Here is a 24,878-nt window from a genome sequence, read left to right on the forward strand (position 1 = left end):
GGTGGGATGGTGTGTTTTTCACGATCAACCTTGCAGAACTCTGCTCTTTCAGTGTGAACAACTGATTTTTCTTCTAAAATGTGACATAAAACTTTTTATAAAGCTGTATCAGGTTAATTTTTATTGTTTTATAAAACTTTTTAGACTCTTTACTGTGAACATGTCATCGGGAACAGAACTGTAAGAACCCCCTTCGCTTCTCAGGACCCGGGTGGGGTCACGCCGAAGCCGCACTGTGTGCAGACGCGTGTGGCGCTGGTGTCCCTGCGTGACACTGGTGTGTCCGTGCTTTCTGACTGACCCCACCAATGCTTGCTCCTCCGTTCTTCATTACAGAAATAATAAAGGGCTTGTTGCCTCCTGGCAGTGCCATGATTATAAAGCAGCTCGTTTAGAAAACCCCTATTAATGCCCGCTCAGCAGACATGCTGGATTTCCTTCTTCCTCCTCTTCCACTACTCGAACACTCCTTTCAGTGAGCCATGTTCAATGGGCCGGGATTTGATCCCCTTTCCACTTTCTGCTGCAGCTCATCCCAAACTGAAGCCCTTGCACGATCTGTCACTTGACTTACTAAGAATGCTTTGCCTATTTCTGAGTTTTCCTCAGTATTTCGCTTTGCATACCCTGACCTCTCTGCCTTTGCTACATTAAAAGCTAGCTGTAGCCGGCCAGTCAATGCTGAGATGCTCTGGGAAATGCACAAGAATCTGTCCCCACGAGACTGCTTACAAAGCCAGTACAGGAGCCATAGATGCCGGACACCAAGATTCTCTGAATTTAGTGCTAGATTACTTGGGCCAAAGGTGGAACACCAGGCTCAGAGGCCAGAACACAGGACTTCGTCAAGGGCCGGGAGCCCCCATGTTGTATTTTCAAGCTGAACGGATGACATTTCCATAAAGGTGACCTGAACGAAGCACCGTGCAGCGCTGTGTCTGAGGACAAGCGAGACAGTCTGTGCTTGCAGAGTTTTCTGAGGGCTTATCCAGCCGACTGGCCTGGAACGGCCCTTTAAGTCTTTCTTTCCACTGTGCTCCTTCAAAGCACTGGCACTTTTCCAGGGCATCTGCCAGGGCATCAAAGTTTAACCTGCTGCCAAAGCAAACAAACACCCAACTCCAAAATGAACACACAATCTGTATTTTTTCAAAAACAAAAAAATAACCACCATATTTATTGAGTCTGACATTCCCCTTGAGCCAAAGAGAAAGATGTCAGAAGAAAGCCTACGATAGCCTGGCCCGTGCACTTCAGTCGAGCACCGTCTCACAACCCAAGGGGCGCGGGCTCGGTCGCTGCAGACGCGCCGGGCAACCGATCGATGCTTATTTCTCACATCAAATCCCCGCCCCCCCCACCCCGCTCTCTGCCTCCCTTCTCCTTTCTCTAAAAGCAATGGAAAAAAAAAAAAAAATCCTTGGGTGAGGATTAAAAAAAACAAAGAACACCCAGGACACATACATAAGCACATATTCCCTTCCATTTTGGTAACTTGAAAGAAAAAAAAATAAGGAAAAAGTTCTGTTCGGCAGATAAATTTATCTTCGTTTCTGGAAGATGTTTCCACGTCCCATTCCGCGTCCTCGTCCTCTTGCAGCCACTGGAAGGGGGGAGAGAGGACAAGTCCAGGTCAGCACGGGCAGCGGGTGCTCAGGCCCCAGAGCATCTGGGGCTCTGGACAGCGGTCAGGAAGGGGCCTAAAAGGCCACCTGGCCGCCACCACACCTGTGCCCGTTACACTTCACGAGGGAAAGTGGAAAGCCAGAGGGAAGCAAGGACTGGGGTCTGGCATCAGGGCCGGGGCAGGCACCAGGCTCCCGCCTCCAGTCCAGCACCACTCTCCGCAGAAGCTGGCAGGCAGGGCACTGAGAACGAAGGGTTTGGGGGGCAAGTCTGGGAGCCACAGCAAAGAAGAGGTCCCAGAGTTGGCCCAGCATGAGCTAGTAACATGTAACAGATGCATTCAATTCACACTGAAAATTCTGAAACAAATACAATTAAATGTCAACATCTATTAAATCTAGGTGAGGGGTTTTATTATTCTTTGACCGATTTTGCATGTATGAAATGTTTTATAATCGCAAAATAAACAAACTCACAAAAAACCAAAACCACTCTCTATACAAAGGGTACAACAAGGAGTCTAGGAGAGGACCAGTGGCTTTCAAGGACAGGTGAAAATATCCCAATGGCTACCTCGCTCTTCTCTCCTCTTAGAGAGTCTGAGGCTGCCCTGAAGAGGGAGGGGGTCACCTGAGAACCCAGCACCCGCTGACAGGCCAGAGCAAGGGGCTGGGAAAAGCACGGGCGGCGCAGGCCGAAGCCGGTGGGCCTGGGCAAGTCTGCTGCCAAACGCCTTCTAGTGCACAGCGGCCGGGTGTCGGCCTTTGCGAGAGAAGATGGCACGGTTACTCAGTGACAAAGGGAAGGCAGAGAGAACAGCAGTTCTGGCAAGCAAGCTGGCATTCCTGAAACCGTTCCTCCTCCGGGACAGAAGGTCCAGGGCTTCTGGTCCTACCTCCCCCCAACTGCCCCTGGTCTACAAAGGACAAGAAGACTGACCGACCCATTCCTTAGCAAGGCATTTTAAAGCACAGCTTTACTGCAGCTTTAAACCCCAAGCTACGTCATCTACAAAATACACAGAGCAGCTAAAGATAATGGCAGAGAATCCGGCGACTTCCCCACACTGTAAATCTCTTTACCAGCACTGAGGCAGACTCTGACGACTACACTGGCTTTCGTTAGCTGGTCAACACGGCGGAACTTTCCACAGACCCAAACGCGATGCCGCTGACTGGGCTAACCCAGAGGAAAGGCCAGACTGAGTCCCTGGGAAACGGCTTGTCTCGCTTCAGAATATGCTGAAGAAAGAATTCTCAAATAGAAGCAGCTTTGAAAACGAAGCCTGGGCCTGTAACGGACGACGGTGGCTTAAACTGCGCGCTTCTGGTCTGGACACGCGTCTCCACCACCAGCGTTTCCCCTGAGGGGCGGGCGACACGTGTCCCCGGGCTCTCTGGGAACTGCTACCCCATTGCTTTGGAAGTCCAGCTGACCCACGTAAGAGCAAGCTGCCCCCAGGTCCCTTGGCCGTAGTTCTAGAAACAAAGGGCTTTTCCTCAAGATAAGAACAATCTGCTCTTTCGTTTAAGGCAGGAGTCTCCACCTTTTTTCTACAGAGCCACTCCGGATTTCACACAAGCCTTAGGAATGCAACCGGGCAAGGCCAGACAGAGAGGGCGGGACAAGGCCCCAAGCCCCTCACAGGTAGGGGCCCCAAGCGTTTTGGTCAAAGGGGTGGCACTGGGTTGGGGATGGCTGAAGTCAGGCCCGTGTCCACGCCCGGCAACAGCAGGCCCCCTCCCGGAAGACACGCAGCACAGTGCACGAGGACACCTACCTTGGGCCTTCAAAATGGCAGCTTTCCCCCGACCAGCCCCCGAGCCTTGGTTCTTATTCTTCATGCTCTTTAGCATGGGTGCGTTTTTCAGCATGTCCGGCAAGATCAGGAAGCGGATCTTGCTCCCACGGATGTACACCTGCTCCAGCTGTGCCACTCGGCCGTCTCTGTATGTGACTGTGATGTTGGACATCTGGAAGAAAGTCAGCTCATCAGTAGGGGCCCACAGCACCAGTGGAGAGCAGGGGCCCGACAAAGAGGGGGGCCCTGGCAGGTGGGAGGAGTGCGGAAACGCACTAACACCATGAAATAAAGGAACCAGGCAAAGTCGGGGGAAGGCGAGTACCCACTGTGTGCCCCAGGACTGTGCTAAGTAACTTACACATGCAGGGGGCCCCCCAAAGTTGGAATTTATAAAAATCGTGCATTCATTCCCATATGTTCGAACCTCAGCCCCTTCAAAGCACTGTCCGCTTGACCGGCACACCTGCCAGCACGTCTTCCCACTGCTCAGGGCAGCTTTTGAGCTTGTCCGTTTTTACCCCTTTTAGTGCTCCTGCTGTTTCTCTGTTTCCCCTCTTCCACATCAGCAAAATGTTTCCCTTTGAGGACTTTTTCATCCAGGGAAACAAAAAAAGTCATCCAGAGCCAGACTGGGTAAACAGGGAAGATGTGGCCCAGGGTCAGGCTACTTCTGGTCAAACATTGCTGAACACTCAGCATGATGGTGGGCAGGTAAACAGGCAAACATGTTAAAAAGAGTCTTCAAAAAAAAAGTTCACCGAAGCAGAATGCAGCCTCTCACAACAACGCCAGCTGGCACACTGATACAGATGGGTTCCTAGAACACTCACCCAACAGGAGAAGACTGTACTACAAGGAGTCCACCCTTGTGTATGGTCCTCACAGCACTGCCAGAGTGGGTATGAGCTTTCCATTTTTAGAGATTTAAAAATACTAAGGCACTTGTCCAAAGTCAAAGAGCCAGAATGCAGGGGCTCCAGAGTCAAGTCCAGGCAGCCTGGCTCCAGAGCTCTAACGTTGCCGCACTGCCTCCCTGTCAGCATGTGAAGTGCGCTTGGTGGTGATGAAGGCCAAATGAAACCGCTCTATCTGCCTGGCCAAACCATGCCCTCTCCTACATCCGATGTATACAGCACACAGACTGCAAGGGCACCGTGAAGGTCACGAGCACGCATGAGGTGCGGTTCCTGTCCCCTCGGAGAGCGCACTCGCTGAGAAGTGGAGGTGGCAGTGCCTGCAGGAAGGGCCAGCTTATTGAAGAGGGTCAAGGCAAGGGCTGGCAGAGAGAGAGAGAGAGGACACTTAGGCAGGAACCTATAGACGCAAGGACTGGAGCAGTAGAGGTGGGATGAAGGACAGGGCCATCACCTCAGACAGAACAGACCCAGGCACCTACACGTGAGGCCCAGGCCTGCCATTCGCAGGGACGCAACCCTGGCTCAGTCTCCTGGCCCCCAAGCCTCCGTTCCCTCACGTACACAGTGAGGAAAACCACACCCTCACAAAGCAACGCTTGGCGAACACTTACTAGTGTCCCAGGAGACTTCGCACAGCAACTTACCTTACATCACACACTCCCGTGAGAGGGAGACTCTCACCACCGCCGCTAGAGATGGGGCGGCCAGCTCGTCAGAGGCAGGTCTGTCCCCAGAGGCCCAAGCCCGGCCCGCTCTCTGTTCCCTGCCTGGGCTCACACCGCCCGTGCGGCCTGGCTGGGGTTGAAACCCAGGCCCATCTGACCAAACCCATCCTCACCCAGCACATCCTTCCAGAACTATTAAGGAGGCAATTAAAGGAGACGTGTATGTCTACATGTTGTTCCTTTCGTCAAGCTCGTAACAGGACCTCAGGAAATGGTGACTCCCAAGTGACAGGTAAAAACATCTATTTTGAGGGAAGCATTTGAGATTTAAAAAAAAAAAACAAAACAGTCCACTTCGGGGGCTGTGCTGCTGCCAAGCGGCTTTTCCAGCACACGCCGGCACACCTCATTCCTCCCGTCACGACGCCCCCAGTCTGGTCGGAAACCCCTGAGAGCGGCTGTTACATAAATAAGATCGGCAAGTAAACCAAGTGTTTTCACAAACGGTGTGTGCTCCGGCCCCAGCAGGACGGAGCCCAGCGCATTCCGACTCCCACCAGAGCCCTCAGAACTCGGCCTGCCGATACTCCTTTGCTGCCCCGCAGCGGGAACCACTGCCCAAAGCCCCCCGGGCCCACTGCCTGTCCGCCCACCCACACAGCCTGTTTGTAATGAGCCTGAGCTGTGTTCCCATTAACTCGAAGGCAGGAACTCGAGTGCGCTAGGTTTTAATGAAGGTCAGGCAGGAGCACTCGGTTTACTCTGCTTTCGCAAGTGACCACAATGAAACACAGATGGCACAGGCAGGCCAAGTGCCCAACCTCAATGACACCCCGCGGGTGAGGGTGTCGTGCAGTAGTCCCCACAGTTACCCATGGTCCAAAAATATTTTTTAAAGATTTTATTTACTTATTTTTAGAGAGAGGGGGAGGGAGGGAGAAAGAGAGGGAAACATTGATGTGCGAGACACATCAATCAGTTGCCTCTAGCTCGCCCCCAATTGGGGGCCTGCCGGGAACCCAGGCATGTGCCCTGACTGGGTGCTGAACCAGTGACCCTTTGGTTTGCAGGCCGGCATTCAATCCACTGAGCTGCCCCAGCCAGGGCCCATGGTCTAAAAACATTAAAAGGAAAATTATTCAAAAATAATTCTTAAGTTTTAAACTGCATGGTATTCTGAGTAGCACAATGTCCTATGCCATCCGCTTTGTCCCCCCGAGGACACAAATCACCCGTGTTCATCCCATCCTCGACGCACACGCTGCTCCCCTGTGAGTTACTTAGGAGCCGTCTTGGTTATCAGATCACCTGTCCAGGTGTTCAAGCAATCCTTGTTTTTACTCAATGACCCCCACAGCTGTTCGCCTAACTTTTACCACAGTACACTGTTCCAGCTGAGGCCAAGACAGAGCACCGGCTCCAGAGCAGGAACGCCATGCGGGGTGCTGCAGAAGCCCCGCCGCAGCAGCGTTCCTGCGGTGGGCACACGGCAAGCGCTCTGTCCTACCGGTAACCGAGAGCCCCCTTCTCTCCCTCTGACCCCTTCTACTCACTTTCCTGCCCAGATCTGACTGAGCTGAGGGTCCGACACCCCCGGAGGCAAGAGGAGCTAACAGGTTTACTCCATGCCTCCTCTTTAGAGACTGGTTAAAAGCACAGACTCGGGGGTGAGAGACTTGGTTTTGATCCGCCTCTTCCGTGCTCGGTCACTCTGAGCATCTGGCAGTATGTCCCGAGTCTGGTCTACAAAATCCAAATGATGTGCATGTTTCTACTCATTATTCCTCACCCTAAAGCTCCTTTTATGGTTGTTATTATTTCACCAAATATATGACTAGAAGGATTCTTTCTTTAAAAAAATTATTTTCTGACTTTGAAAAAAAAACCCTAGTTCCCCCCTTGACGTTTAGCAAAGATGGGACGCTTCAAGCCCCTGGTGCCTCCGCATAACTAAGAACAGAAACTTCCCCATGTAGAGGCTGCTGGTTCTGTCATCTATACCCAAGCTGGGCAGGAGACGGACTTACCCCTTCATCAGAACCCCCTCTGCTACAAACAAAGGTCAGCTGAAGCGGAGCCTCGCTTATTACCCCTCGCATGCGGGGCCTCGGCAATACTCAGCGCAGCCACTCACGGTGCCCTGTCACCCACAGCCGGTGCCGCACACCACAGCACTGGCCGCCAGGTTACGCTCGCCTTGCAGCTGTGGGGTGCAGGAATGGGGGAGCGAGACCCCCTGCCTTCCCAGCCAAACAAACCTCAGAGGCACAGAAGCGCCTACCCTCTCTGACCCCATGAGCACCGTCTCAGGGACCTCATCCTAGGCTTAACACATGGATATGTTACATTTTCAAATGTAAAAAAGGGATACTACAGGCTACATTAAAAATACCCAAGGAACCCCAAAAGAAAGCCCATTTTGTACGGGCATATTGTTGGGCACGTTAGCTAATACCATCTCTACCGGGTCCCCAGGAAGAAATGTCTGCCCTGGCTGAGTGCCCTGGGAAGACCACACAAACGGTATTTTACCTTCAGGCCACCATGCACCTGAGAGCTGGTGGCTGCCCTTTGCCTGCAAGCTGTACGCTGACACCTGAACGCCCCTTTACTGAGTGTGCGGGGACACAAGTTTACGCTTCTGGGGACGGACTCCTGGCTTCGTTTGTGTAGTTGAGCTTAGTTGTACCTTGACCTACCTGTTACTCTTATCCTACCAATGAGTTTTTGTAAGCCACCTCTAACTCTTTTTGAAAAGGGACAAAGGGATTACTTGCTCTGTAATCCTTAAGTTAAGTAATAACTTAAGTACAAGTTAAATAATAAAAACCCGAAACACACCCCGAGGGAAAGTCCATGCCAACTGTGGCTGTTGTGGGATTCTCTCATGTGTTTTCCCAATCTTTGCGGTGTGTGACCCACCCCACTTTTACAGTAGAAAATATTATTAAAACCCAACATCAAATGGCAAACACTAAACTCCAGCTGCCCTTAGCACAGAACCAGTAGAAAAAGTTCTGAGAGAGTGCTCTTATCCCCAAAGCTGCCAACTGGGGCCAGCAGGCAAGGCCGACCCGTCGGCCCCCTTGTCCCCAGGACTGCGAGTGAACTGTGCTCAGCGGTCATCCCCGCCAGGGTCAGCTCCGCCACCGCCTGCTGGGTTTTGTCCCATGTGGCGGATTTAGGTATGGACTCGGGGAAGCCTCGCATCTCGGCATTGGCAGTGTTACAGGCTGAACTATGCCCCCCCCCAAATTCTTACGTGGAAGTCTTAACCCCTGGTGTTTCAGAATGCAACCGTATTTAGAAACTGGATCTTTCACAGAGGCACTGAGCCCTAAAAGGACGACTGTGTCATCACAAGGAGAGATCAAGACAAGGCACACACAGAGAGAAGACCGTGTGAAGACGCAGGAATGAGCTCAGCGTCTACAGGTCTTCCTTCACGGCCCTCAGAGGAACAAACCCCATATACCTTGGTCTCGGCCTTCTAGCCTCCAGAACCCGAGAGAATGAATGTGTGGTCCCGGCCACCCACGGTGGGACTGTCACGGCGGCCCTAGAAGATTCATGCGGGCTGGAGGCAGATGCTGGCCCCCAGTGATTGACAAGCATCTGCTGTTTGTTCTGCAACTGTGTTCCTCAGGCTGAGGTCCTGTTTTCGTTACTGACTAGAAGGGGAAGAACAGAGGGTGCGGGAGGTCAAAGGCTCCCCCCAAGTCGCACTCGGAGGCAGGCTGCAGCCTGATTCCAGATCCGTCTGTCATGGAGTCTGAGAGCTTTACCACACACTGGCTGCCTCTGAGACCCCACCCGGGCCCCCGGTCAGACCCCCTCACACTACAGATGGGCAGTCGGAGGCCCTGAAGCTCAGGAAGCTGTCCAAGTAAACAGCTAAATGAACACATCAAGACTCTCTACACACCGCCCCCGCCCCCAGTCGTGCATTCTCCTCACCAAACTGAAGTACGGTAACACAAGCAAGGACGCCTTAAACCAGAGGGCTGGATCTTTGTGATACCTCACAAAGGCAAGGGCGGCCAAGCCCCACAGGACCGGTAGAGAGCCCACACCACCCAACTCCACGGCATCGACACTGAAGAGAAACCTGCAGTCACCAGATGCCCATCTCCCTGAATGCCAGGAAACGGCGCCAGCCGGTCAATTCGGCAGAAAGATGCTGCTCAAAGCCACAAAGAAACCACAGAAAAGGAATGATCCTGGGAAGCAATGAACAGTTAAGACACCTGACCCACAGTGTGACTTTGCATGAGTCACTTGATTTCTACGACCTTCCGTTTTCTCACCTGGGAGATGCTAACAGGTACTCCACGCTGAGTCTGTAACGCGCAAGGTGCTGAGCTGGCTGCTGCACACACGTAACTCATCTGGTCTTGGGAGCGACCCTGCAGTGTAGCTGTCACCCCTGTGCTGGGACCTCCCTTCACCAGGACCACAGGCGGACGGAATGCAGGGAGCTGACAGCCTGCTGAGGCCACCTTTGGGACCCACCACAGTAGTCACCCTGAGGCCACTCTCCCCAGGCCGGCCAGCCGATGACTGACTACAGCAGAGGTACTAGGGCCAGGCCATTTCTGCCCCACACTGCTCTTCAGTCTTGGCACCTACACCACACAGGATGGAACGCAGCACCATCCCCATCTCACAGATGAAGAGACCGAGGGGATTAACATACCTGAGGTCATTTAAGATTCAAACCAACATCTGATTACAAAGTCCCAGCTCTTAACTAATGGCTAAAAAACAAAGGAGAAAGTATGTCGATACTTTTTACTGCCATACAAAGCCATGTGATTTTAGCAAAAGGCAAAATAGTGCCAAGGGAAGGGCTCCATTATCAGGAAGCTGCTCCAACATTTATTAGCCGGTGACATTCAGTAGACGAGTCCTTTAATCTTATTCTTCCTATTTCATGGATGACAAAACATGCACCGAACCCACTCGCCTCAAAAGGCAGTTCCTATAATCAAACGAGACTCATCCCCCCCAAGAAAAACGGCAAATAAACTCGGTAAGCGAACAGAAGACTCTGCTAACCACACAGCATTATGCAAACACGGGGAGACAAATGGATAATGGCCCAAACCTGAGGGATTCTAACAAAGGAAGTAGTACCACTTCTCTTAAACAGGTCCCCCAAATATGGGCGAAAATGGTTAAGGAATTAAGAAAAAGGACATGTGACATTCCAAACGGCTCTTACTCATGCCCACACCCCTGCACCTGTAACAGCCCCCAGCACACATCACGCACTCCCTAAATAGCCGTTCAACAAGCACGACCTCAGAAAGACCTCCAGCCACCACTTCCTGTCCTCCCAGACAGGGGCGCAGGCTTTCCCCACAGCGCCAGGCGCAGCGCAGGGTACCTGGCAGTTCATGTTGTCTTCCGCCTCAATGAGCTTCCCGCGATACACCTCGCCGGTGTTCGTCTCACACGTCACAATGTGACCCTCGGCTTCGTGCAGCACTTTAATCGGCACACCAATAGACATCTTGGCAGGAAGAGAGTTCTACTGTGAGAAGGACAAGCGTTAGTTCATCGTTCAGAGCCTGAGGAGGCATGTGGCAGACACCGCGGGGCCCTCAAGGCCTGACACGCCATCTCCCTCCCTGGTACCACATGTCCCTGTGTCTTCATCAAATAACCAACGTTGTGTTTTGGGAACTGAGATTGTAATACGTGTACCTTACAGCGTACTGTCAACCCACAGTTGTGGGTAACACCCTTTGGGAACACATGACACACACCCGGGCTGTCCAATACAGCAGCCACTGTCCACACACAGCTATTAAAGTGAAAAAAATTTAAAAATTCAGTCCCTTGGGGACACTGAACACAAAATTGCAAGTGCTCCATGGCCGCGTGTGGCTGTGCTGGGCAAACATATATAGAATATTGACCACTGCTGATATAAGCAAAGGATCCAGGCAAATTCACAAGAGGTTGTGCATTTAGTTCAACCCCTTCGATGCCCTTTGACCCTCTACTTCACCATCAAGGCTAAAAAGAAAACATCCAAGTGTTCACAAAGTGACAATGGGCCCTAAGTGGGAAATGCTTATCTTGGGAGGAAAAACAAAAATCACAGGGCAAGTGCCCTGCGACCGAATTAAAGAAGAGGTGGATTCGTTTTTATTCCAAAACGAGCAAAGACTGAAGGTTGGAACCCATTGTGTGTGTTCAAGGGAGGAAAGGAAACGTGAGGCTGGGAAAGACAGGCTCCCTTGGTGAGAAGTCTTGGACGTCTGCGTTTGATGCTGAAGACGATGGGGAACCACTGCAAGGCTGTAGGTAAGGAATGATTCAGTGAAAGCCAACAGCATTTAGAAAACGGATCTAACAGTTTAGAAGCAGGCAATCTTGATTAAACTTCTGGAACAGTGTCGAAAGCATGAGGGCGCCAGTGCCTGAAAGGGGGATGGAGGCGATCGGCCAGAAATGACTTCAGTGGCCTGCATACTTCGAAAAACACTGGCCCGGAGAGGCAAAGAAAGTGAACAGCTCGTACTTCGGGGTAAAGCTAGTGAACTCACGTCCAGGCGCTAGGCAGGCGACTCTGAGGTTTGGGTGGCCCGGGTTTCCCGCTCTTGTCCCTCCCTGAGCCCTGCAGAGCTCCACAGCGGTGCGTCCGTCTCCAGCCCCAGGTCCCTCACGGATGCCTCGGCCTACCCTCCCCTGCCCTGGGCCTCTCCTCACCGGCTCCGGCCTCCTCTTCCTTCCCCGTGCGGCGGCGGTGGCAGCAACTCAGGTTACTGCGAGAGCGTGAGACCAGCGAATGGCGGTACCGTCCTCCCAGAGTACCACGCGTTCCCAAAATGCCGCGCGCAGAGCCCGCCCCCTTCCTTTTCTTAGTTGAGAGCGCGGTCTCACCTCCGCTTCATCACCCCGCCGGGTGGGAAACGTGGGCTCCGGTGCGACCGTTCCGGCCCCGGAAGAGGACTGGGAACGGGGCCCGGGTGCCGCCGGAAATACCGACCCTCAGGCCGGCAAGTGGAGAAGGGGGTCGCGTCCCCAAGCTCCCCACAGCAGGGCCGGGCAGGACCAGAAGGCAGGGATCTGAGGCCTGAGCCCTCGGATCACGGGTAGCAGGCGGCAAGGCCGAAGGCTGGGACCCCGCCTCATAACTTAATCTTTGGAACCCGGCCCCGCCAGGTAAGGGACGCTCTGATCGAGGCGAGGTATTTCGCCGCACGGAGAGGGAAAGTGAGGTGTAGAGTGGGGGAAAGGGGTCGTCCCTGAAGGGGTTCGGAGTAGGGGTTAAGTCTTCTGGAATCCCGCGGTGCCTGAGGCAGAAGGGCTTGGACCTGAGGTTGACAGGGAGGCGGGGCCGAGCCGAAGCTAAGCGGCGAAGGGGTAGAGCCTCTGGGGAGCCAATGTTCGCGGAACCCCAGGGCTTCGGGGCGGGACTCAGGGAGAGGGGCGGGGCTTCCGGGGAATGGAGGCGGAGAAGAGCCCGCGAGTCAGCGCGAGGATTGGGACAGGGGTGGGTTCACCAGAAGCCGAGACTACGAGTTGCCCGGGAGAGCTTCGACTGTAGAGATAGGAGTCTGGAGAAGGCAAAGGGAGGGGGCTATTTGGAGGCCCAGGGAAGGGGCGGGGCCTAGGGAAGGGGCGGGGTCCTGGGATAGGAGGCCTGGAAGGGCCGGGCGGGGCTTGGGGCGGTCCAGCGGCGGTCTCCCTTACTCCCCACCGAGGGGCGGTGGAGGTGGCGGCGGAGGTGTTGGCGGAGGAGCAAGACACGTACCGGCCCCGTTCCCGCCCCCGTCGAAGCCGAAGCTGCAGCCGGCGCCAGGCTGGGGCCATGGGCGCCCAGCGCCGCCCGGGTCATGAGGACGGAGGCGGAGGCTGCGGGGCCGCCGCTCGAGCCCGGTTAGTGCCTCCCTGAGGGCCCAGTCCTCACCCCGGGGAACGTGGGGGATCCCGCCCTAGCGCGGGGCAGGGTCTGGCCGCGCGACCTTGGGCCGACCGCCGCCTCCGGAGGAGCTATAGAGCTTCGAGCGAAACCTGGCCAGGTGAAACACAGACGCCTTGGCCTCCCAACTCCCAGCCTCGGTCTTTTGGGTGTTCCTGATACTCCCAGGGCTGGGACCTCAGTCAGCTCTAATAGAGGTCATGGTAGGAGGGTCCCGGGTTGTGAGGCAGGGGCGCCACCTTCCCTAGAAGCGAAAAGTCCTGCTGGAGCCGCCTGGGAAACGCTGACCCCTGGGGGAACTGAGGCCTGGAAGCTCAGGGAACTGCCGAGAGCACACAGCAATGGCAGGGCGCTTCCTCTGGCCTCCCAGACTGTTTCGCCTTGTACAGTTCTTCACCCTCTGGTTCCGTCTGCCCCTTCTGAGTTCCTTTGGTGCAGAAACCAAGACTGACATTCAGTGTCGTGATTCTAAGAAAGGAAGGGGAGAAGTAGTGACTTCTGCTCTACTTAAGGCACAGGGTTGGTGAGAAAGTGCTAGTCCTAGAAAACTCTGGAGAAGTCAAGAGCATGGGGAACCCTGCTACTAAGACATCACTGTGACCTTAGTGTCTGCAGCAAGGAGGTGGGCCTGATGCTGTCCTGGGGTGTGCGTCCGACTCCCCCAACTCTATGATCTTGGACCAGGCATGTGCTTTTCCTGAACCTCAGTGGGGTAATGGCTCCCCTTCACAGGGAGCTTTCTCTGAGCAGGCAGTGTGCTCAGTTGTGTACACACGGCGGCTCACTAATCCTCCTGACAACCTGGTGACGAAGGTTACCACTGTTATTTTCACTTTTACAGATGAGCTGACTGAGGCTGAGACATGCTAAGTATTCAGGGCCAGGGAGCTGCCTTCCTTCCTTGGTGACAGCTGCCAACTGAAGCCAGCCAAAGCCTTCTAGGCAGGCCCTAGCTCCCAGGTGGGACAGTCCCTCTGCTCCAGGCATCAACAGCTAGCAGCGGCTTTGGGCTTGGAAGGCCTCGCCTACCCTTATCATCCCCTGCAGGAGTATCGTGGTCCCTAGCGGCTGACCTGCTGGTGCCAAGACTGGGGATGTGTAGCACTTTGGGGCCTCAGGATTAAGGGACTCCAAGGATCAGGGCAAGATGAGAAGGGACAGCAGAGGTCAAAGCAGCTGTCCTGTGTCACATTTACAGCTGGGCATAGGGGAAAGCACAGACTGATTCAAAGCCCAGCCGAAGATGGCCCAGCCCGCAGAGTGAGGAGGGGGCCAGGCACAGAGGGCTGTGTCTGGAAGCCTGGGGGTGGGGGTGCTGGGCAATGCAGTGACAGGCAGGCCCGGGGCGTCTCAAGGGATGAGGCCTTTGGAGAAAAACACCTTTCACTCACCAAGCATGTCTGAGGGCCTGCTCTGGGTTAAGGGATAGGAAGGGGTAAATGCCACCTTGTCCCCACCTGCCAGTGAGGAATTCTCCCCGTCCAGTGGGGAAGGCAGACCACCTCAAACTCTGCATATTGAGGGGCTCAGAGAGGGAGGGGGCCAGAGCTGGACATTCAGAGAAGGCAGACGGCGTTCCAGATAAGGGACGTACAGGAGCAAAGTCTGGGGAGTAAGCGGCCCGTGTAAAGAACAACAAAAGGCAGTTTATGGCGGCAGTGAGGGGCTCTTGGCAGGGGAGGCGTGCCACCAGGAGGGGACAACACCCTGTATAGAGCTCTCCCTCCACCCAGTCCAGCTGGGGGGAATGATTTTAGAATATGAATCCTGGGGGGGCGGGGTGTGGGTCTCAGTCACCGTGCTGTACTCAGAGCCTAGCACACAATGGTGCTTAATGAGTTCCCTTCTTCCAACAAATGTTTACTGAATTGCTACTAAGCACCAGACGCCAGACACTGGGAGTAACAGTGAACACGTCAGCAAATTCTCTGCCCTCAGGAAGCTTACAGTCCAGTGGGGAGACAGAATAGCTACTATTATTATTATTATTATTATTACTATTATTATTATAGTACTTTTGCTAAATACTGTGAAGGGAAACAAACAGGATGCGGTGAAGGAGTGCTCTCTTCCCCCAAAGGCATAGTCAGAGGAGGGGACTTTGAGCTGGGACCTAAATGACAGACAGTAAGGGGCAGTCTTGAGAACAGCAAGGGAAAGAGTTCCAGACAGAGAGCTGCATGTGCAAAGGCCCTGGGGCGGCATGAAGCCTGATGGTTTTCCAGGGAACAGGAACAGGGTGAGTGAGGGGTAAGGGCCAAGGTGAAGCTGGTGGGGGCTCAGGTTGGGCAGGGCCCTACACACCATGGTAAGGGGTAAGAACTTTATTTAAGAGTAATGGGAAGCTATGGATGGGATCCCTCTGGCCTCTGCATACAGAGATGGGAGAGGATCTGGGAGTGGAATTTAGGGCAGAGGACAGGCATGAGTCAGGCAGGACTAGGCCCTCGGAACGAATCCATCGCAGTAGGAAGAAGAGAACATGCGAAGACCTTGAATGAAGGGCCAAAGGTACCTGGGTTGGGGGAAGGAGAGAAGAAAACCTCAGCCCGCCCTGAGCTCAGAGCGCCAGGTCCCGCCGGCACCCAAAAGGGGCTATTCACACATTCCTGCCCTGAGCGCGCACAACATGGTGCAAGCTGGCGTCTGTGATGGTCCGTTTCACAGAGGGGAAAACAGGCACAGAGAGGCCCAGCGCCTTGAGGTCACTCAGCCAGCAGGCGGCCTCACTTGCCCATGCCATCCTGCCTGCCATGCTGCTGCTCGCCCTTGGAGCAGGGGTGTGGGGCAGAGAGGCCAGTACAGTGCAGCAAAGGAGCAGTCGCGTGGCCCTGCCCCCTGGGAATGTGCATCAGCGCAGAAGGGCACAGATAAACTCTATGCAAGGGTCCCTCTGTGAGACAGAGCGTGAATTCGGACCTGGTGGGAACCTGGAAAAAGAAGAACGTGACCAGCCTGGGCTCAGGGAAGGCCCCGGAAGTGGTGTCACCTGTGCTGGGGAGGATTTAGACGCAGAGTTGGAGTTTCCAACCCACTCCAGGCAAGGAACTGCCCAGACTTGGCCGGCAGGTCAGACGGCAGGACAGACCCCGGGGCCAGTGAGTGGCTCTCCTGATTGGTGCATGCCATGGGAGCCAGGGCTGGCACTGCAGGTGGGCCCCTGGGGCAGCTCTGCACAGGCTGGTCTTGGGTCCCAGAGAGACCCTGAGATGAGGAAACAAGGTGGGCTGGGTTTTCGTGTGCGGAATGGGTGTCACCAATGAACCAGGAGCGGTGGTGACTGCTGCAGGGAGGTCCCTCCTGGCTCGTTAGACTCTGAATTTGGCCTAGATTGACGGAACGCCGGAATGCGAGAGTTCTGTGGGCTGGTGCCAGCTCGCCCCCCGCTCAGGGCCTCCACGCACGCTGTCCCCTCGTGGCCTCGTGCTTCTTGACATTACGCTCTCTGGGTCATGCCCCCACCATTCCCCTGGTCTCGCCCCGTGTTCTTACATGTGCTGGTCTGTGCTGTCCACCAGGACAGGGCCTGGCACCAACCGCTATATCTGTAGTAAACATGCCGGGCACTCACTAGGCCCTTGGGAAATATTTGTTGATTGAATGACTGGATCAGACCAAAGTCCCCCACTGTAGAGGTGGCTGGACTCAGCCCAGCAAGAGGAAGTCAGTTTCTCAGTCCACAGCCAGCCAGTGGCCGAGCCCGGGCAGGAACACCTAGGTCGGGCCCTTTCTGCCCCACCTCACTGCTTGGCAAGGACATACTGAGAGGTCACCCAGGGTAGCATTCCACATACACAGGTTACATGGCTGTCCCCTTCTCTTAACCATGGTCTTCACACCTTGGTGGCCCTGGAGGCTTTGAAGTCAGGCAAACTTCCAGGGCCTGGTGAATGCACACACGAATACCTGCTCTGTGCCTTTCGTGTGCTGGCCCCGTCGCTGCCACCTCCTGGCCCCCATGGAAAAAGAGGACTCTGGGTGAGAGAGACCTGTGGGGCTGCGAGTGCACACGGTGGGGGGCTGGGTGAACAGATGTAGTGTCACGAAGAAGCGACAGGAGTTAGCTCAGACACCTAGGAGGCCAGGTGAGCCCAGGCAGAGGGAGCCACATTACAGGGGAAGCCCTGCCTGCAGCGTGGCCTGGCGAGGACAGGTGGAGGTGAGGCAGCAGCTCATGGTGGCATTGTCCTAAGGGACGTGAGGACCAACCACTGGAGGAGGGTTCTGTGCAGGGCTGACCTGCTCCGACTGGGGTCTGGGGGGGTCACTGCTAGAAGGAGAATGGAGTGGGAGCCAGGAAAGGCCCCTGCGGGATCTAGGCAGGAGCCAGAGACGGGTTCCAGTGGGTGGCAGTGGCAGGCACTACGCCAAGGATCTGTGACCAACCTGTGTTTCCATGTAGGGGACTTTGTGCAGCTGCCTGTGCCCGTCATCCAGCAGCTCTACCACTGGGACTGCGGCCTGGCCTGCTCCAGGATGGTGCTGCGGTGAGTGGGCGGGTCAAGGTCCTCACCATCCACACCACGTGCTCTGGCTGCAGGGAGACACAGGGAGAGACCTGGGTGGGATTCATCACCCACGTGGTCACCCTTGGGTGGGGCTTGTGGGAGGCCCAGCTTCCAGCCTCACTGCCATCTGCAAAAGCAAAGGGGGTAGGACCAGGCCCTCTAGGGGCCCCCTCTGGGAATGCCGGGGACACTGGGGATGGCCAGGGAAGTCCTCGGTGCCCAGGCCTGGCCCACAGAGTGACCCCATGGCTGGGACACAGGGCCTCCCACCTTCCAGCCTCAGGCCTCTGGGAGACTGGGTCACTGGGGAGCCAGCCACTGAGTTGAGGCTGCGTGAACATCACCAGAACTTTGCCCCTCAGAGCCTGGAGGACTGTGGCCATCACCTTATAGGAGGAGTTTTCAGGTGGCCGCCTGCCCAGAACCTTGGAGCCGCTTCTCCCTTACCCACTGTACGCCCTGGAATTCCAGGCACGACAGGGTTCAACAAAAGAATTCTCTGCCTAAAACTTAGAAAACCACTGAAGCTAGTGAGGCCAGAGAGGGTGGTAACTTACCCAAAGTCACACAGCCCACAAGAGATGGGAGACGCAGAATCTAGGCCCTTGACTCTAGGGACGACAGCATGGAGCCCAGGCAGCTTCAGGCGGTGCCCGGGCGGTACGTGGGCAGGACATAAGGTTTCATGACAAAGGCCAGAGCCTTCTGTGGAAAGGGGGCTCTGCCAATAGCTGATGGGCCCGCGGGTGGAGTGTGACCCAAACCAGCTTCCCTTTGAGGGCGAGCAGCCCTCAGTGGCCCGTTTGCCCACAGGTACCTGGGCCAGCTGGACGACGGGGAGTTTGAAAGTGCCCTGCAGGAGCTGCGGCTGACCAGGAGCATCTGGACCATTGACCTGGCCTACCTGATGCGCCACTTCGGTGTGAGGCACCGCTTCTGCACCCAGACCCTGGGTGTGGACAAGGGCTACAAAAACCAGGTGGGTGGCCGGCCCCCAGGCCTTCGCCAGGGTCAGTAGCTGAAAGGGTGCAGTCAAGGCCTGGACACTTTCCGGGGGACGGAGACCAGGGGGCAGCAGCAGGCGTGCTGTGGGCAGGAGCCAGTCAGTCCGGTGACCTTGCCGCCGCACCAACCCAAAGGACCTGAGCAGTGAGCTGGGTTCCTCCCAGCACCGCCTCCCCAGAGCCCCCACCACGTGTGTGCAGTAGCACGAGCGGTGTGCAGAGGAGTACCTCAGGCCGCCGTCCCACGTCCTTCCCTGTGTCCCCCGCACAAGGCAGGGTGCGGGGCCGCACAGCACAGCACAGCACTCCGACCTCATCCAGCCATCATCTGCCCATTTTCTTCTTCCTCGCGTGGATAGCCACCTCCAGGCTGGCTAATTGGTGTTCTGGAATAAAACCCAAAATATCATCTTTTTTTTCCTTTTGAAAAAGAACGCCGACATTGGCTGGTTGATAACCAATGTGTTTCCCTCCCTGCACAACTAGAGCCTCTGAGGCAGACCTCAGCCCAAACTCTAAAACCCGGCAGAGCAGGGTCGCTTCTGGTCATTTTGGCAAGAGGGTTGTTGCCTGGTGGCCAGGGCCAGTCAACCTAACTGTCCCCTGAACCTCCCCAGCCAGGGAAGAAGGCCCTCGCATCTGGTTTCTCGCCATGGCTGCAAGGCAGAGGAAGGGGCCCAAGAGCAGGGTCACTTCCGACACCACCGTGGGTGCTCTGGCCCCCTTGACACCCCTGTGCCAAACGAAGTGTGCTCCGTGGGCCTTGTAAGCCAAGCCGTGGCGGAGCGGTCGCTTTCGCTCATGCCTGTGAGGAGCACATGCCCACGGCTGGCTGACCTTCCCCAGGAGCTGATTGGAGCCTGGCTGCCCACCCATCTCCTGAGCTCCCCCTCCTGCGTCTGCGGGGCCCTGTGCCCTGTGGCCAGCCACCCTGTTGGCTCGGGACAGAAAGCGTTCTGCCCACGTGCTGCCTGTGCCGTCTCCCCCAGCAGGCAGGGCTCTTCCACATCCCACCATCTCTGCCCCCGCAATGTGTTTTGTCCAAACGGGGTGAGGGCAGCCTGCCCTTTTCTCTCCAGTCCTTCTACAGGAAGCACTTTGACACAGAGGAGACTCGGGTGAACCAGCTGTTTGCACAAGCCAAGGCGCACAAGGTGCTGGTGGAGAAATGGTGAGCCCCTCACCACCCTTCCTTAGGCACTTGCTACCCACAGACTTGTAGTGGGGAGGCCTCCGGATGGAGGGTGGGAAAGCCAGGGCCTTGGGAGTCAGGCAGAGGTGGGGTTTCCCGCCCAGGTGACGGCGGGCTCTGCCTTCCCACCGGAGCCTTGCGTTTTTCATCCATAACGAGGGGGCCTACGGGGCTACAGGTGGATCCTGAGTGGGGCTGCAGGTACAGGTGAGCGAGACCAGCTCCAGCCGTTCTTGGTGGCATGGGACAGAACACAGTAACCCAGATGAAGGGGGGACGGCCTGAGGAACATGACGGCATGGTCGTGGAGGGTGACAGGGGCCGCCCGGCTGTCTAGGGAGGCCTGGCTTCCAGATCTCCCCACGGTCTCCGGGACCTTCCGTGGCTCTTCCCTTCTCATCTATCCAGAGGGGCAGGAGTTAGGCCCTGGGGGTAACTTGCCCAGCTGTGAGCGACTTTCTTCCCCGGGCCCACTGTGGGCACTGCGCTCGGGCCTGGTGGCTCCCGTCCCAGCTGGACTCCCCTCAACCACTCTTCTCAGGTCTCCCTGTTCTTTCCGGAGTTCCGTTTTCATTGTTAACCTAGTGTAGCCACACTGTGGGTGATTTGGAAAATGGGGAACATATCCCCACATCCTTAGGCCACAGGAGCCCGTGCTGGAAGGAAAGGCAGCAAACACTTACGTAGCGCACTTGACGGCTGCTGTCTTGTTGGGTGGGGAGTCCGTGCTGCCCGCACTCAGGTGAGCACACTGAGGGTGGGAAACGGTGTGAGCCGCCCACGGCCCCCACCCCCAGCAACTTGGCCAGGCCTCGATCTGAACCTGACACTTCCGTGCTGCTGTCTCACGCAGCCTGCTGCCTTTCCTTCCAGCCCAGCCCCTGCTTCTTTCTCGTAGCTGAAATCCCACTCCTATTCCTACCATTGGGAATTCAGCCAGGCATTTTGTTTCAAAGACCAAATGGGAAAATGACAAGCTCTCGGCGCTGAGACAACAAACCCACTGCCACGTGACTTGGCCGTGGGCTGGAGCTGGGCCAGGCCACCACTCCTGGGAGGGCACTAAGGAAGGGGGGGCCGGTAAAGAAAGTGGAGCCCCCAGCCTGCGGGACCCACTCCCAGCCTCTTCTCCCCTTCTGGGTTCTATTTGGACTTTTGCCTTGTGGGGGGGCACCCCACGAGGCAGCTGGCTCTGCTGGCCTGGGGTTCCCCGGTAGTGCTGCTGACCAGCCCTTCCTGGGCAGCCACTTCTGCCACCAAGGAGCTTCAGGAAAAAAAAACGGCCCTTGCAGGGAAGCTTTTGATTTTGACACTGGCAAAGCCGTGCTTGGCCAGATTTGGGGAATTAAATTGTACGAACAGTTTCTAGCGTAAACCACACATGATTTAGGGTAAAGGACCAACGGAGCCACTGGACTAAAACAACTCACTTGCCAGTCTGGGAGGTGGGGTCCCACGTGCTGCTCCGCTAGTCCCCGGTGGGGGTTTGTCTGGGCCTGACCTGCCGCCCTGTGAAGGTCCTGATGGGGCCAGCTGGTTAGCTGGTTCCTGAGCACACTCAGAGCCCCCCGCACCCCCCACCCCGGCCCCACTGGTTCTGTGCTTGGCCTTGGACTGGTTCTGAGCCTGGGCAACAGTAACAAAGCAGGACGTTCCCACTTGCAAGGAGCCCAGTGCAGAGGGAAGACCAGCCATGTCCCCAGGCTGTGTGACCCAGGGCAGAACGGGTCCAAGCAGGGAGGGGAGACGGGGCCGGGCCCAGGGGCACTGGCTGACCCTCCTCCCACCCGCAGCACAGTGAGCGTGCAGGACATCCAGGCGCACCTGGCACAGGGCCACGTGGCCATTGTGTTGGTGAACTCGGGGGTGCTGCACTGCGATCTCTGCTCCAGCCCCACCAAGTACTGCTGCTTTGCCCCCCGTGGCCACCGCTGCTTCTGCCGCACCCCCGACTACCAGGGCCACTTCATCGTGCTGCGCGGCTACAACCGGGCCACCGGCTCCATCTTCTACAACAACCCGGCGTATGCCGACCGTGAGTGTGAGGGGCAGTGGTGGTGGGCAGGGACCCCTGAGCCCCCCAGCTCCTTCCCACTCACCCTGGTGGGGCCAAGGCCTCCCTCACTGCCTTCTCCCTAAAGTCCCTGCTCCTCCTGGACCCCTGTCACCTGGGCCATCCCTCTGACCATGCCGCAAACCAGCCACGACTCTCAGGCCGTGCTAGCCTCCTCCACACCCAGGTCATCACCAGGCCTGGCCATCTGTCCCTCCCACACTGCCAGCCGCACACCACGGTCCAGGACCCTACCCGCCATCTCCTGCTGTATAGACTGCAGCCCCCACAGGACGGTCAGCACGCCCATCAGAAAGCCTGCCCACCCCACCCCCTGCTGTAGACCATGCCTCGAGCATGTCTCTTCCCCTCCCTAGGCCTCACTGTCTTCATCTGCTGACTGGGGCGGGGGCAGGACCAAGCTCAAGTAGGCAAGGAGGGCTTCCAGGGGTGGAAGCCCTGTGTGGCGAGGGGTGGCGAGGCCGGTGGGACGTGTCTTCCCTGGGCACCAGTGAGGCAGGCGCTCTCCCCCTGCCCCCAGCAGGGATGTGCAGCACCAGTGTCAGTAACTTCGAGGAGGCCAGGACCAGCTACGGCACGGATGAGGACATCCTCTTTGTCTACTTGGACAGCTGACAGCGGGAGCCTGGCATGCCCAGGCCCTCAGACCCCACCCTGCCCTGCCTAGCCTGGCCTACTCAGGAGGCCCTGCCCCAGGCCCAGGGCAGCTGGGGCTTAGAAGCACAGCTTCGGCCTCTGCCCATGTGACAAAAGCCCAGGGAGCGCTGGGAGGTGGCGGCACACCTGACTCACCCGCCAGCAGTGAGTGCCGTCGTACCACTTACCCACACCGCTGGTTGCTGGAAACGTCCCCAGAGCTTCTGAGCAGAGCTACCCCAGGACCCTCAGCTTGACTCCAGCTGTGTCCAGGGGGCCATCCAGCCCCAAGAGTTCCCTTATTGCCTGGGCCCGTCTCCCCAGACCTAGGGTCTGAGCCCTGGCGAGAGATGTAACTTGTCAGGACAGCACCTGGGTATTGGGACACTGGCCGGCCCTGGCTGCCCTGCGAGCCGTCCTCACCCTTCTCCCTAGGAGGGCTGCAGGGCCCCCAAGTTCCCGCGGCTGCTTGCGAGGCCAGGGGCCCCTGTGGAGGGCTGCACTTCAGGTGGAAAGGACTCTGGGGCACCTACAACCCTCCAGGGACACCAGCTCCACAGGGTGTGTGTGGGCAGCAGCCTGACTTTGCTGGCCCACAGTGCTGGCCGTGCTCAGGGAAGCCTGACCCAGAGGGCCAGGGACAGCTGCTGGGCCCCAAAGATCCCCCACCAGGAGGCCCCTGACACTCGCCTAAGTCCCAACAGCGGGGCCACCTGAGCACGGGGGGTCTAAGTCTTGCAGGGCTGGGTGCTGGGGCTCAGGGCCTGTGCTCCTCAAGCAATATGTCGGGGGGACTGTGGCCTCGCCCAGACCCCGGTGTTCATGCCAGGACCTTTTGCACAGAATGTCGGGTCTCTGTCTGCATGGAGAAGGGTGGTGCCCGCCCAGAGCCACACGGCACGGCACGGGGCATGGACTGGAAGTGCTGCCGCCTTTTCTTTTTTGGGTGAAGGTTGGTTCTTTGAGATTAAAGTTTTCACTTTAGGGGAGTGAGAATCACCCTCAAGATAATAATAGAGAGACTGCAGGTACTCTGGAACCACTGACACCTCTTTTCACGGGGCAGGTAGGCCGGTTCAAGTTACCTTTCAGAGAGCAGAAGACTCCCAGCTGGCAGGCTGAAGGCCAGGGCCCCTCGCCTCACAGAGTCCAGCCCAGTCTGGGGGGAGTTTGCCCAGGAGCCTGGTGAAGTTGGGTCTGGAACCCAGGTCTGCACCTAAAAAAAATAAGGGAAGTGGATCATTCCCAGAGGGGCTGGGGATCCACCCCTCAGGGGCTGTCCCTGGCAGAGAGGCCCCAACAACCCCTCTACTTGTGCACCCCTGTGTCTTGGTCTTCCAGTGCCCATGGCATGGTGTGGTGGCAGCTGCTGCCCCCGCCCTGGGCTGCAAACCAAGCTCTGCATCCTCCCTCCCCTGCCAGCTGAACCTTCCCCTCCATGGCAGCTCTGGGGGGCAGAGGTGGCTTCTTCCTGTGAAGGCTGTCAGACCACCCAGCTGCATTGCTCCTCGACACCAGACCCAGACGCAGCTGTGGCCGAGAGGGAGGCGCTGCAGCTGGGCAGCCACCCTGGGTGCAAAGCTACCGTCACGCTCACACTGGTCTCACGTCTCTTGCCTTAATGCACTATGACCCCGGACCCAGGGAGCTCTGGCTCCACGCCCAGCAGTACCATGTGTGATAGTGGTGGGGTTGGGCGGACTCCAGAGGCGTCTGGGTGAAACTGGGGAGGACAGATGTATTGGGGAAACAGGAAGTGAAGCTTTCAGAGTGGCTGAAAGTGAGGCCCGGTGTACAAGCTGTCACGGAGAGCAGACTCCGTGGAGAGTGGTCACAGCACCTCTGTCATGCAACATGTGAAAACGCTCTGTCCCTGGGCCTGGAGGATGGCTTCTCAGGGAGAGCCACAGGTTAGGGGTCAAGTGTCTGGAAGAGTGACAGGAAAGCTGCCTGCCCCTGAGACGGCACGGTCGTCCTGGAGAGGGTCGTGGGGGCAGGACGCAGCCCACACTGCCCTGTGCAATGAAGAAATCATGAAGATGGGCCCGAGAAAGGGCCCCATTAGGAACTGCTGCCTACAGAACGTGGCGCCCATGACCCCTGTCCACGAGCTGAGGGCCCAGCATAGCCCCAAAGCTACAGTGGACAGTGGCTTTGTTCACTCCAGCCACATGGGGACAAAAAGGATCTTTTGCATTGCAGAGATTTTATACATATATTTTGTTTGTAATGAGCCATTCTCAATAAATGTTATTCTTCTGCAAAATGGTGGTGGCCTCTGGCCCACCTTCGTGAATTCTTGTCTCCTCAGCACGATCACGTGGGAGCCCAGGTCCTTAGCTTGCCACACCGGTTTTAGCTGGGCTGGGATCCAGTTTTCTGCTTTGGGGGGCCTGCATCCCTCCCTGAGGCTTGTGCAAGGCCTAAGTGGGCAAATGCTGGGGGTGGAAGGGCCTCAGATCTCAGCTGGACTGAAATTCTTGAAGAGGGCATGGGGGGTGTAAACCGTTGGACAG

The 24,878-nt window shown here is 56.7% G+C and overlaps 2 protein-coding genes across 7 annotated transcripts; one reads left to right on the plus strand and one right to left on the minus strand.

Annotated features, from left to right (window-relative positions):
- Positions 1-1,120: 1,120 nt before the first annotated feature.
- Positions 1,121-12,045, minus strand: SNRPD3 (small nuclear ribonucleoprotein D3 polypeptide). 4 transcript variants are annotated; one of them, XM_024567136.3, is made up of 4 exons: positions 11,907-12,045; positions 10,402-10,545; positions 3,407-3,599; positions 1,121-1,603 (listed from the first exon to the last, which is right to left on the minus strand). In XM_024567136.3, the coding sequence occupies exons 2-4, from the start codon at positions 10,525-10,527 to the stop codon at positions 1,542-1,544; spliced, it is 381 nt and encodes a 126-aa protein (XP_024422904.1). In that variant the 5' UTR covers positions 10,528-10,545; positions 11,907-12,045; the 3' UTR covers positions 1,121-1,541. The 4 variants fall into 4 exon arrangements, with proteins under 4 accessions (XP_024422904.1, XP_045056666.1, XP_024422903.1 ...); XM_045200731.2 differs by having other exon boundaries at positions 10,402-10,548; positions 11,907-12,042; XM_024567135.3 differs by lacking the exon at positions 11,907-12,045 and adding an exon at positions 11,733-11,888.
- Positions 12,046-12,050: 5 nt separating this feature from the next.
- GUCD1 (guanylyl cyclase domain containing 1) lies at positions 12,051-24,628 on the plus strand. 3 transcript variants are annotated; one of them, XM_053928112.1, is made up of 6 exons: positions 12,051-12,188; positions 17,351-17,435; positions 18,270-18,435; positions 19,540-19,631; positions 21,446-21,687; positions 22,250-24,628. In XM_053928112.1, exons 2-6 carry the CDS (start codon positions 17,425-17,427, stop codon positions 22,339-22,341), a joined length of 603 nt encoding a protein of 200 aa, XP_053784087.1. In that variant the 5' UTR covers positions 12,051-12,188; positions 17,351-17,424; the 3' UTR covers positions 22,342-24,628. The 3 variants fall into 3 exon arrangements, with proteins under 3 accessions (XP_053784087.1, XP_024422821.2, XP_071077988.1); XM_024567053.4 differs by lacking the exon at positions 12,051-12,188 and adding an exon at positions 12,673-12,905; XM_071221887.1 differs by lacking the exon at positions 12,051-12,188 and adding an exon at positions 12,910-13,048.
- The last annotated feature ends 250 nt before the right edge of the window (positions 24,629-24,878 follow it).

The sequence above is a fragment of the Desmodus rotundus genome, chromosome 7 (genome assembly GCF_022682495.2).
Source record: "Desmodus rotundus isolate HL8 chromosome 7, HLdesRot8A.1, whole genome shotgun sequence".
NCBI classification, from domain to species: domain Eukaryota; kingdom Metazoa; phylum Chordata; class Mammalia; order Chiroptera; family Phyllostomidae; genus Desmodus; species Desmodus rotundus.

Bases quoted from the DNA above. Each gene is read 5' to 3' on its own strand.
- SNRPD3 (XM_024567136.3), bottom strand. From the start codon at position 10,527: ATGTCTATTGGTGTGCCGATTAAAGTGCTGCACGAAGCCGAGGGTCAC. The intron at 3,600-10,401 runs GTACCCTGCGCT...ACTTTCTTCCAG, and splicing joins AAGACAACATGAACTGCCAG to ATGTCCAACATCACAGTCAC. The intron at 1,604-3,406 runs GTAGGTGTCCTC...CCCCCCTTCCAG, and splicing joins TGCCATTTTGAAGGCCCAAG to TGGCTGCAAGAGGACGAGGA.
- GUCD1 (XM_024567053.4), top strand. From the start codon at position 12,863: ATGAGGACGGAGGCGGAGGCTGCGGGGCCGCCGCTCGAGCCCG. The intron at 17,436-18,269 runs GTGAGTGGGCGG...GTTTGCCCACAG, and splicing joins TGCTCCAGGATGGTGCTGCG to GTACCTGGGCCAGCTGGACG. The intron at 18,436-19,539 runs GTGGGTGGCCGG...TTTTCTCTCCAG, and splicing joins ACAAGGGCTACAAAAACCAG to TCCTTCTACAGGAAGCACTT.